Source organism: Salvia hispanica, unplaced genomic scaffold (genome assembly GCF_023119035.1).
Source record: "Salvia hispanica cultivar TCC Black 2014 unplaced genomic scaffold, UniMelb_Shisp_WGS_1.0 HiC_scaffold_388, whole genome shotgun sequence".
Classification (NCBI taxonomy): Eukaryota; Viridiplantae; Streptophyta; class Magnoliopsida; order Lamiales; family Lamiaceae; genus Salvia; species Salvia hispanica.
This window is the reverse complement of record NW_025952122.1, coordinates 1-11,477: the sequence shown is the minus strand read 5'-3', so window position 1 is coordinate 11,477 and position 11,477 is coordinate 1. Positions and strand designations below refer to the sequence as shown.

The window sequence follows — 11,477 nt, the reverse complement described above, 5'->3', positions numbered from 1 at the left end:
AGATGTCATATATTTGTAGATATTTGCGAATTCGAATATAATTATTGGAAATGAGATTCAAGTAATGAATTGGGCCCACAGAAAGTAGTTGGCCCAAGAGACTTTACACCAATTATTGGAATCCATCTGCCCTATTTGAGACAAACAACGTTCTGTCGATTGGTTTATCTAATGGGCTATGGGCCCATCAAAATATACTTGAACCAAACTACCCATAAGGCTAATTTCATGCATTGGTTATGTAGTGAAAAACATCACATTTCTGCTGGATCTAACAAGTTTTGTTAAGCCAGGTGTGTGTGTAGCGCTAGATCCAGGAGATGCTGGAGGAGGATATCTAGCGAGGAGCAGGAACGGAATCACGAGGAAAAGCTAGAGGAAGGAAGCCAAAAGCTGAGGGCAATCAAGTCAATCAATACCTCGCTGGGCCCCACCTCGAAGCTTATAAATAAAGGAGTGCGCAACAAGAATGGCAGATCGGTTACACTCCACACACAGTCACGCTCTTAGCACACACACTAGGGAAATGGGAAATTTGGGGTGGTTTTCGTTTTCGTGAATTACGTATCAGTGCACCACCGTCCCTTGAGGGCGAAGAAACAATTGTTCTCTTAATTTCTGTTTACTACTCTGTTCCGTCTCGAACTTCACGTTTGGAAGTCGAGCTTGTTGTTTTGTTGCTGAATCAGTTTATCCGTTCTGTTTACGTTTGATTTGCCTTGATGAAGTTGGATTTCGTGTTGATTATTATGACGCTTGCTATTTTGGTTTGTTTATTTGAGATGTTCTCTTGAATTTGTTGCTGAATATTTTAGGAGATTCGAGAATCGTGGTATTGAAGTTGTGTTCGGTTGGATTTTTGTTCGGATGCTTGGATCCGGAGTGGATTTAGCATCCGAAGTGTGGATCTGAACAGGGGAGGTGAAATTTGTGCATGAGATTATGGGGATTTTGTTCTGCTTGGTTTGCTTCGTCTAGTAGTGTGATTTCCGTCGTTGTTTCGTTTACCGTTAAAATTATGTTTCCAATCTACATCTGAGTTTGTTTTTCTCGATCTCTGCATTTATTTGTGTTCGTTGAAGAAGATGAAGTCATTTTCAGTTGATGCTTTAGTTAGTTAGGCTGCAGATTCGATTCTGTCCGTACTTACCTTTTTCAGAGTTTGGTCCCCACTTGTTTTAATCTCCTTGGTCTAGAGATGTTCGTAGAAGTCCCAGATCTAGTAGTTGATTTGATTTAGTTCTTATACATAATTCATTTTTTGCCTAGATCTAGCAGTTAGCATAGCATACTTTATTTCCAAATTCACTTAGTTAAATTCCTCAACCCAAAATATGCGTGGCAGCAGCCAACCCAAAAATAGTTTCCAATTCTCTACGCATGTATTTTACGAGTCCATCTCTGTGGGATCGATCCCTACTTCCCTGTGCTAGTTTAGTATCTGTGGTTGAGGGTTTTGAAGGTTTGCTTGCGTACCAACGACCAGACTTCCAGTCTTGTGAGTCTCTAGACCTTGTGATCTAGTTGATTTACTGGATCTAGGAAGTGTGTAATTAGAAATTGATAGGATACAGCAAGCAAGAAAATCAACTCTTCAAATGGCGCCGTTGCCGGGGATGGATGGCGTAGTTTGTTTATGTGTTTAGAGATTTGGTGTAAATAGTTTTAATCTTTTGAATTTCGCTTTTGGCAGTTTATGAGCAAGGGCTCAAGGTCAGGAATCTGGAGCAACCCATCTTGGTCAAGGAACGTGCAGTTGAAGTGGCAAGTTAAGGAATCAACATCCGCCATAACTACCAGATCGGGGTTGTCAACTGTAGATCCATTTCCGTTTGAATCAGGGAGTGAAGAAGAGTGGAATTCATCGGGGAAAGAGGATTCACGGTCGTCGTCAGAAACTGAGCATTCGGAAAGGGAGGAAGAGGAGTCTGTAATGGCAAACTTAGTGGACCTAGACCCAGAGATTGGTTCGCTAACTGCACATCTCGACGGAGAGCCAGCTCATGCCATAGTGTCAAATCAACGTCAGCGGTCTATTGAGATCAAGACGAATGTGCTGGGCGTTTTACCTACATTCTCTGGACGGAGGAATGAGTGTCCTTATGAGTTTTTGAACGAGTTTAGTAAGCTATGTAGCATCCAGAAAAGGCCTAACGAAACTACCGAGGAGGACTATCGCCTGCGAGCGATTCCATTTGCATTGAAAGGAGAGGCAAACACTTGGTTGCTGAGGCTTCCACCTGACTCGATCACCACATGGAGGGATTTCAAATTGGAGTTCCTGGACTATTTCTTTCCGTCCAATAAGACAAACGCTTTGAAAAAAGAAATTCAAGAGTGTAAGCAGGACTACGATGAATCTTTAAGCCAATATTGGTCTCGGTTTAAAGGCCTGCTTGACGCTTGCCCAAATCACAGGATGACGGAGGCTGAAACATTTTATCTATTCTACGAAGGGGCAAATCCTGAGTCCAAGGACTTAATGAATTCCTCGAGCGGGGGGAATTTCACCAAGAATAAGGCAAGCGAGGCACGCGAGATTCTGGGAAGATTAATCGACGCGAAGAAGGCGTATGACTGCCCGCGTGCTATCATGAGGAGAAGCTCCGCGAACACAGTTAAGGAACGAGAAGGAGAAGAGGTTAGAGACAGAATAGATCGACTGGAGAAGGCACTGCTAAATGCCATTGAAAAGAAAAATACCCCTGGGTCGACTGATAAGGAAAAAAACCCAGGTCAAGAGGAACATCAGCTTCAATTTTACAATAATCCCTCACTCGATGGAGATTTCCAAGCTCAAGTGAATGCAATGGGGAATTGGAATCAAAGTAATCAAAATACCAACTGGAACCAGTGGAAGATTAAGGAGGCACCATGGAGGGACAATCCTTGTTTCAGATGGGCTGAAGGGAACCAACAACCACAGTCACAACACCCAGGTCCAGCGGAGAACCAGCAGACATGGCCCAGCCGGAATCAGGAAGGACCACAGCATAATTCTAACTGGGCAGGGAAGCAGCAAGAGGGGCTGAACAACTGGAATTTCCGTAACCAAGGGGATCAGCATAACTGGAACAACAGGAACCAGAGCAACCAAGGGAATTCTTATGTGCCACCGCATCAGAGGAACAATTCAGGAAACAATCAAAATTTCCAACAGAGTCACCCAGGTCCAGCAACCCAGTACAACAATAATCAAGGAGGTCAGGGAAATTTTCGCCAGAACCAGGTGGTTGGAACCAATCAAAATCAAGGATTTAATCCCAGTTCAATTCAAGGTTTCCGACCACAGCGGAATCTTGATGACATGGTGCATGACCTGGTAAATTTCCAACAACACATGCAGAATAACATGCAGGCTAACAATGACGTGGTGCACAAAATTCAAGATGCCCAGCAGGAGCAGAAGTCTGCCATGGACATGTTGGCAAAGCAGATGTCCCAGTTGGCCACGTCGCTGAACGAAATGCGGGGAAATGAAGGGAAATTGCCTGCCACTGTCAAACCACCAGACCGAGCAAATATTAGTCAAATTACCTTGAGATCGGGGAAAGGCTATGAAGGACCGAAGCAAGTGATAAACGAGGAGACACCCTCACAGATGAACGGAGAAAAGGGGAATCAGAAGTCTCGAGGAGATGATCCTGGACTCAGAGAAATTCCTATACAGGATGACCTCCAGGAGGGAGATTTAAGGGGATCTATGCCTCGACTAAGTGACCCATTTTTCCTTGATCCAGAACCTGAGTTGGAACTTAAAGAGGGAAGCAGGGAGACAGGTGCAGCCCCAGCAGGGAGTTCCACGAATGCAGTAAAGCGACCCAAACCATTCCCATATCGAGGAGAAGCCAAGAAAAAGAAAGATGATACTGAGGACCTTGTGGAAATATTTAGTAAGCTGGAGATTAACCTACCCTTTTTGCAGGCTCTGAAAATACCCACCTTCAGCAAGTTCATCAAGGAATTCATAGCAGGAAAAACCAAACCTGATGGGAAGATTGTTATAGGAGAAAATGTATCCGCCGTGATACAAAAGAGGAGGATGCCGTCAAAGTGTACAGATCCAGGTATGTTCACTCTTCCTATTTCTATAGGTGATATTAAAATTGAGCATGCCATGTGTGATCTAGGTGCTTCGATAAATGTCCTACCGCTGTCAATATATAAAAAATTGGTGGGAGTCAGTTTGGTCGATACTAAAGTAGTGATTCAGTTGGCCGATAGAACATGCATATCGCCTGAGGGAGTATTGGAAAATGTCATAGTCAGAGTGCATGATTTCCTATACCCAGCTGATTTTCATGTGATAAAAATGAGGGGTAATGAATCTGCTGAGTCTAGTGGGGTGTTACTGGGGAGACCCTTCCTTCGCACCGCGAAGACTGTTATTGATGTGTTTGATGGAACCATATGCCTGGACTATCATGGGGAGAAATACACCTTCAACATTGAAGAAGCTATGAAAAAACCGCTTGATGTTGAAAACTTGCATGTTGTAGATGTAATTAACCCCCTAGTCCAAGAATATCTTGAGACTGAACTAATGCAGGAACAGTTTGACAATTCGGAGCTGAGCCAGACTGTAGAAAAGGAGGTGACAGGATGGTGTGAAACTTTTTTCACACAGGACTTGACAGATGATCAGATCAATGAAGCGATCATGGCATTCTGCCACCAGCCACTATCATTCCAATCAGCCAGATCTGTTCAGGAGAAGAGCCCAGACGAGGGAGCGAATCTAGAGGAAATGGCGCCAAGAAGTAAGGCGGAGAACCCTTTACCTCAGGAAGCCATCACACCGAAGAAGGAGTTGAAAACTTTGCCTGAAAATTTAAAGTATGCATACCTGGAGGAAGGAGAAACTTGTCCAGTGATAATTAACAGCCGCTTGACTGAAGACCAAGAGAGTGCGCTGCTGGAAGTAATAAGGAGGAACAAGAAGGCCATAGGGTGGACACTTTCTGACCTAGTTGGAATTAGCCCTGATCTTTGCATGCACCACATCAGACTAGAGGAAGGGGCAAAGGCTCGGCGTGATCCACAAAGGAAACTGAATCCAAACATGAGGGAGGAAGTGCTCAAGGAAGTTCTGAAACTACTGTCCCTTGGAATCATATACTCTATTCCAGATAGCGAGTGGGTCAGTCCGGTTCACATGGTACCGAAGAAATCTGGAATACAAGTGGTGAAGAATGACAAGAACGAGTTGGTGCCTACTCGACTGGTCACTGGATGGAGGATGTGCATCGACTATAGGAAACTAAATGAAGCCACCAAAAAGGATCATTTTCCTTTACCATTCATTGACCAGATGCTAGAGAGGCTGGCTGGCAAACAGTATTTCTGTTTCCTCGACGGATATAGCGGTTATTTCCAGATTTTCGTGAACCCAGAGGACCAGGAAAAGACCACATTTACATGCCCTTTTGGAACTTATGCCTACCGAAGGATGCCATTTGGTCTATGTAATGCACCAGGGACATTCCAACGTTGTATGATGAGTATTTTTTCGGATCTACTAGAGGTGTGCATCGAGATATTCATGGATGATTTCACTGTATATGGAGGCTCATTTGACACTTGTTTAGCCAGCCTTGACCTAGTGCTGCAAAGATGTCAAGAGAAACATCTAGTTCTGAATTTTGAAAAATGTCACTTCATGGTAACTGAGGGGATTGTTTTAGGTCATGTGGTCTCTGAAAGAGGAATACAAGTGGACAAGGCAAAGGTGGAAGTGATTGCAAAGCTACCTTACCCTACAAATCAAAAGGAAGTTAGAGGATTCCTCGGTCACGCAGGGTTTTATCGAAGGTTTATCAAGGACTTTGCAAAAATTGCGCAACCACTCACTCATTTGCTGCACAACGATGTGGAGTTCGAGTTTGATGAGGGATGCAAGAGGGCATTTCAATTGCTCAAGGAGAGACTAGTGTCCGCACCAATTATCAGGGCACCGGACTGGAATCACCCTTTTGAGATAATGTGCGACGCGAGCGATTTCGCTGTGGGAGCCGTCCTAGGGCAGAAGATAGATGGGAAAAACTACGTAATTTTCTATGCGTCCAAGACACTAAATCAAGCTCAGAAGAATTACGATACTACGGAGAAGGAAATGTTGGCTGTCGTCTACTCGTTCGAAAAATTCCGCCCTTATCTTCTTGGGTCAAAGGTTATTGTTTTCACTGATCATGCAGCAATAAAGTACTTGCTAGCTAAGAAAGAATCAAAGCCAAGGCTAATTCGATGGGTCCTACTTCTACAGGAGTTTGATTGGGAAGTAAGAGACAAAAGAGGAACAGAGAATCGAGTGGCTGACCACTTGAGTAGAATTCATCAAGGAGATACGGACGAGGCTATTCCCGATGTTTTTCCCGAAGAGCATTTGTACTATATGGACGAACCACCTAGACCGATAAGCTGGGAATCTGTCTTAGTTTTAACCGGTCCAGGAGAATCTGATCGAGGAAAGCGCGTACGTAACGCAGAACCATGGTACGCAGACCTGGCAAATTACTTGGTCACGGGAGAGGTGCCAAGTTCAGAGGAAGCCTCCCGGGCCCAGAAGATGAAGCTTAAAAGCGAAGCCAAATATTACTTCTGGGATGATCCTTATCTTTGGAAGATGTGTGCAGATCAGATAATTCGACGTTGCATTCCTGAATGGGAACAAAGAGATGTACTCCATCATTGTCACTCCTTGGCGTGTGGAGGGCATTTCGGACCAAGGAGAACCGCAAGGAAAGTTCTAGACAGTGGATTCTACTGGCCTACATTGAACAAGGATGCCTTTGAATACTGTCAATGCTGCGAAAGGTGTCAACAGACAGGGGGAATCTCGAGACGAGATGAGATGCCCCAAGTGCCCATAGTGATCTGCGAAATTTTCGATGTTTGGGGGATGGATTTTATGGGCCCATTTCCGTCGTCGTACGGAAATGCTTACATATTGGTCGCTGTAGACTACGTTTCCAAATGGATAGAGGCGAAGGCTACGCCCACTTGTGAGTCTAAAGAGGTGGCCAAGTTTCTGAAGTCAAACATTTTCAGCAGATATGGAGTTCCTAGAGCGATTATCTCAGATCAAGGAACACACTTCTGCAACCGCACTATAGAAGCGCTCATGAGGAAATACGGCGTGCATCATAGATTGTCTACACCATATCACCCCCAATCGAATGGGCAAGCTGAAGTCTCTAATAGGGAGATAAAGAGTATTTTGGAAAAATCAGTTAACACCACAAGGAAGGATTGGAGTAAACGCCTTGACGATGCTTTGTGGGCGTATAGAACTGCTTACAAGACACCAATCGGGATGTCACCTTATAGGTTGGTGTTTGGGAAAATGTGTCACTTACCCGTGGAAGTGGAGCACAAGGCATACTGGGCCATTAAGGAAATGAATATGAAGTCTGTGGCATGTGAAGAAGAAAGGAAGCTGCAATTACAGGAGCTGGAGGAACTACGGCTAGAGGCATTCGATTCAGCAATGTGGTACAAGGAAAGAACGAAGCTCTGGCACGACAAGAACCTCCGGGTCAAGGAACTTCAGGTGGGGCAGAAAGTACTTCTATTTCAGTCCAGACTCAAGCTAATGCCAGGGAAGTTGAAGTCAAAGTGGGTAGGTCCATATACCATCGTTGGCCTCCGCGCACACGGAGCAGTGGAAATCCAGGGAAGTGCTCCTAACTCGGTCCCTTTTCTTGTTAATGGCCATAGATTGAAAGTCTATAGGGATAATTCTGAGCTATGCGTAGTGGAGGAAATACCACTACGTGCGCTCTCAGTTATCACTTAGCCAGACAAAGGAATATTCTCGATGAACTCCTGGGTCAAGGGAAATGTTATGTTTTTACACACTGATCCAGGGGATTCGAGAATATTCAAAGGTAATTGTACATAGTTTAATTGCTTTAGAAGACAAAGAAAATCCAAACAAAATAAAAATTCAAAAATTTCCAAAAATATTTTCGAAGACCCAAACTCAAAGGGGATTTATGTCTCGTACTTTAACCTTGACCCAGGAGTCTGGGGTCTTCATATTTTTTTAGGTCGCGGTCAAGGGAATCAATTAGAGGAAGAGTGCATGAAGGAGCAGTTGAGGAGGGAAGTTATAATTTGAAATTCAAAATGCCGACAATTATGGAGGAGTACGGTCGCTGATGTCATGCCTGCAACTTGCTCCTCCCTCTCTCTACTGTCATTCTCTCTCTAAGCTTACAAACTCTGAGGAAGTGGAGGAGGAGCCTATCGCTGGACGCCCGAAGGTGTTGTTAACGAAAAAATTGTTGCAAGCTATGAGGAAGTTCGACGATCCGAAGAGGGCCGCTATTTACAAGGAAAGGTGTGGCACGGGAAAGATGACGAAGTCTGGGAAGCAATATCGGCCGAAGGAACTAGTAAAGATTGCAAGCGACGAAGAGTTCTGTGCTTGCATTTCCTCAATTGGTTTTGAGTGGCTGCTGCAGCATAGCAGAGTAAAGGTTCCGGTGGATCTGGCGAGGGAGTTTTTCTCCACCTTTCGGTTTAAAAACACTACTGACTTGGATGCAGACTCCATTACCTTCCGGATGTTCAACGAAGAACATGAGATTAGCATCAGAGAATGGTCACTCCGTATGGGGGTGCTCACTCCAGAGGAGGATGATGAAGGGGAGTGGAACGAGAGGATGATTGGGCTACCAAAGCACACACCCGGTTTCAATGTGCAGTCAGCATGGGAGTCGCTCACTCACTCTCAAGCGGGTGCATTCAAGTCAAGCTACTCGAAGGCCTCTCATATCCAAGACCGCATCCTTCGTTTCGCCCAAACTTTTATCAGCTACAATCTGATGGGGACAGCAAATGCCGCTCTTACAACCACCGACCTATATTTCACTTGGTGCATGGCCAATGGCATCAAGGTACATTTGGGATATTGGCTGGCTCAGGCCTGTCACCAGATGACGAGCAATCCCTCACGCCACATGTATACTTGCCACCTCATCGGCGCCTACCTGCAACGAAACATTGAGGTGAAGATCGCCGAGCTTGCTCCCGAGGTCGTGATGTGCGACCGCCCAGAGGTTTTCAGCGTAGACTACTTCTTCAACAAGGGCTTGTTGCAAACTCAAGGCAACAAGACTTACTTCTATTCGCTGGGAGATAAAGCGAAGGCGGAGCCGGAGGAAGCTGAGGAGGCCATGCCAAGTGAAGAGGTGGAAGAGCTTAGGAAGGAGGTGCAGGACATGAAAAAGGAAATGCAACTGATGAAAAAGGAGATGATGAAGGAACTCGGGGGAATACGGAAGGAACTCAATGGGAGTCGGGAAGAAGTAAAAGTTCTGAGCAGCAACGTAGCAGATTTGGCCACGAAATGTGCCAAACAAAGTGAAAGAGTGGCGGAAGCTGTGGAGATATCTACGCGGATGTTGAAATGGCTGCATCAGACGCTTCCCTTGACCCAGTCGAAGTCGACTCCTGGGTCAAGTGGCGAGGCACAGAAGATCATCCACAGCAGTCCCTCGATCAAGCCATTCCAGCAGTTGACCACCCCGACTATTCCCGAGAAAGTTCCAAATCCACCGAGGACGAAAATGCTAATGAGGAAACCAGGACTCGATCAAGCTGCAGAAGGAAAGGAAGAGCTGGAGCAACCAGCGAAGAAGAAAGTGAAAACAAACCGCCCCAGTGTTCCACCACCGTCTGGCTCTCGCGGGAGCCAGCCCCAGAAATGAGCAATTTCCCCAGACCAAGTAAATTTTAGTTTTTGTGTTTCTTTTTCTGTGTTTTATTTCCATGCGTTGCTGTGTTTTATGCTATCTTCTCCCACTTAGCCCAATGCTTGGTCTAAGTGTGAGAAGTTCTATGTTTTCTGTTGGTTTATTCTTCTCCCACTTAGCCCGTTGCTCGGTCTAAGTGTGAGAAGTGAAATTGTTGTTTAATTCTGCATTGAATTCTCTGTTTTCCCCCCTTCACGACGATGGCTTGAGGACAAGCTTGAGTGAAGTGGGAGGGGGAGAGGAATCAATGCAGTGTTATTATGCTTTGAGGAGTCGTAGGTCTAGGGGTGTGTCGCATGAACTAGTGGATATAATACGGCAGATTCCCTTAGGGAGAGCAATTGAAAATAGGAGGTATTCCAACTTAGAAGCCTGATTCTTTAGTAAGCCGAACCAATCTGAATGAAGCGAGAACGATAGTAAATGCCTTTACTTGCTCAGTTGTGAAGCCCTACTCTAGAGGTGAGTTATAAGCCTGTGATAACACTTAGAGCTAACATATGTCAAAAGTCTGCCACTGAATGCTGAAGGAAAAGAGAAGAAAAAAAAAAAAATATAAATAAAAAAGGGGGAAAGGAGAAAATATATAATCATAAAATCTGGAGGTATAAGCTGGACGAAGTCCAGAGGAGGAAATAAAAAGAGAGAAAAAAATCAAGGAGGTATAAGCTGGACGAAGTCCAGGAAATCAAGGAGGTATAAGCTGGACGAAGTCCAGGAAATCAAGGAGGTATAAGCTGGACGAAGTCCAGAAAGAAAAAAAAAAAAAAAAAAAAAAAGGGGGGGATAGTGACGGAGGATAGAAGGAGGAATTCTCATAACCCGAGGTTTCAGTGGTTTGGCAATAACTTAAGAGAGAATCGGTCCTAACATCCCTGGTAAGGAATGAGCGATCGAGTGAATCTAACAATTGGGGAAGTAAAAGGCTATCTTGACGAGCTGACAGATTGGCTAGGTAGAGGGGAGAAAAGGGCCTATTTGGAGGAGTGCAGCCTGTTGGATTGATCTTAATCTTGTGGGGACGGTTGCCTAAAAGTTGAAACCAGTTCATGCATATGTGTTTATATGTTTTCATCCTATGTGATTATGTACTCTTTGTTTTAGTGTCTAGCTTTGCCTCAGTTGTGTCTAGGTGTAGGAGTTTTGTCTAGAGTCTGTAGAGTCGGTCAAGGGGATAACCATGCTTGAAATTCGCCTTATTCTTCTTTTCTTCTTGTCTTTATACTTGAGGACAAGTATGGATCAGCCGCGTGGGTGAGAGTTTGGCTGAGCTCTCTTGTACAAGAACAAAGAGGTCTTGGTAATTAGTGAATCCGACCCTAATCTGATCCCTACAATTACAATTATAGGTAAAGAGAGGAAATTGAGATCATAAAAAAAAAAAAAGATGGAGTTGAGGAACTTAATTTTGAGAGATAGATGTATAAATTATTGGAAAATAATAGTACTAGCTTTATTTGGCTTTGAATAAGTTTTTTGGTTACGGTCACGAAAATATTTTCGGAAATGTTTGCTCTAGTATATCACTTGTCGCAATTTTTTCGTTAATTCATTTTTACCAAAATAAATAATTTCTTAGAATGTTTGCTTTTGATATCTTGTTAGGCTTAATTTTCTTAATATTATACTAGAACTCGGACTTGCAAATTTAAATTACTTCATACACACACTGGTTACGTAGCAAAGGGATATTTACTAGGAAAAACAAGAATGAATCCT

At 44.2% G+C, this 11,477-nt stretch overlaps 1 protein-coding gene across 2 annotated transcripts; it reads left to right on the top strand.

The window, feature by feature from the left end:
* The first annotated feature begins 214 nt into the window (after nt 1–214).
* Nucleotides 215–8,156, top strand: LOC125199119. 2 transcript variants are annotated; one of them, XR_007172529.1, is made up of 2 exons: nt 215–7,886; nt 8,049–8,156. XR_007172529.1 is itself a non-coding variant. In XM_048097260.1 (2 exons), the coding sequence occupies exons 1-2, from the start codon at nt 1,697–1,699 to the stop codon at nt 7,793–7,795; spliced, it is 6,006 nt and encodes a 2,001-aa protein (XP_047953217.1). In that variant the 5' UTR covers nt 215–1,696; the 3' UTR covers nt 7,796–8,156. The 2 variants fall into 2 exon arrangements, 1 of the variants encoding a protein (XP_047953217.1); XM_048097260.1 differs by having other exon boundaries at nt 215–6,169; nt 6,263–8,156.
* The last annotated feature ends 3,321 nt before the right edge of the window (nt 8,157–11,477 follow it).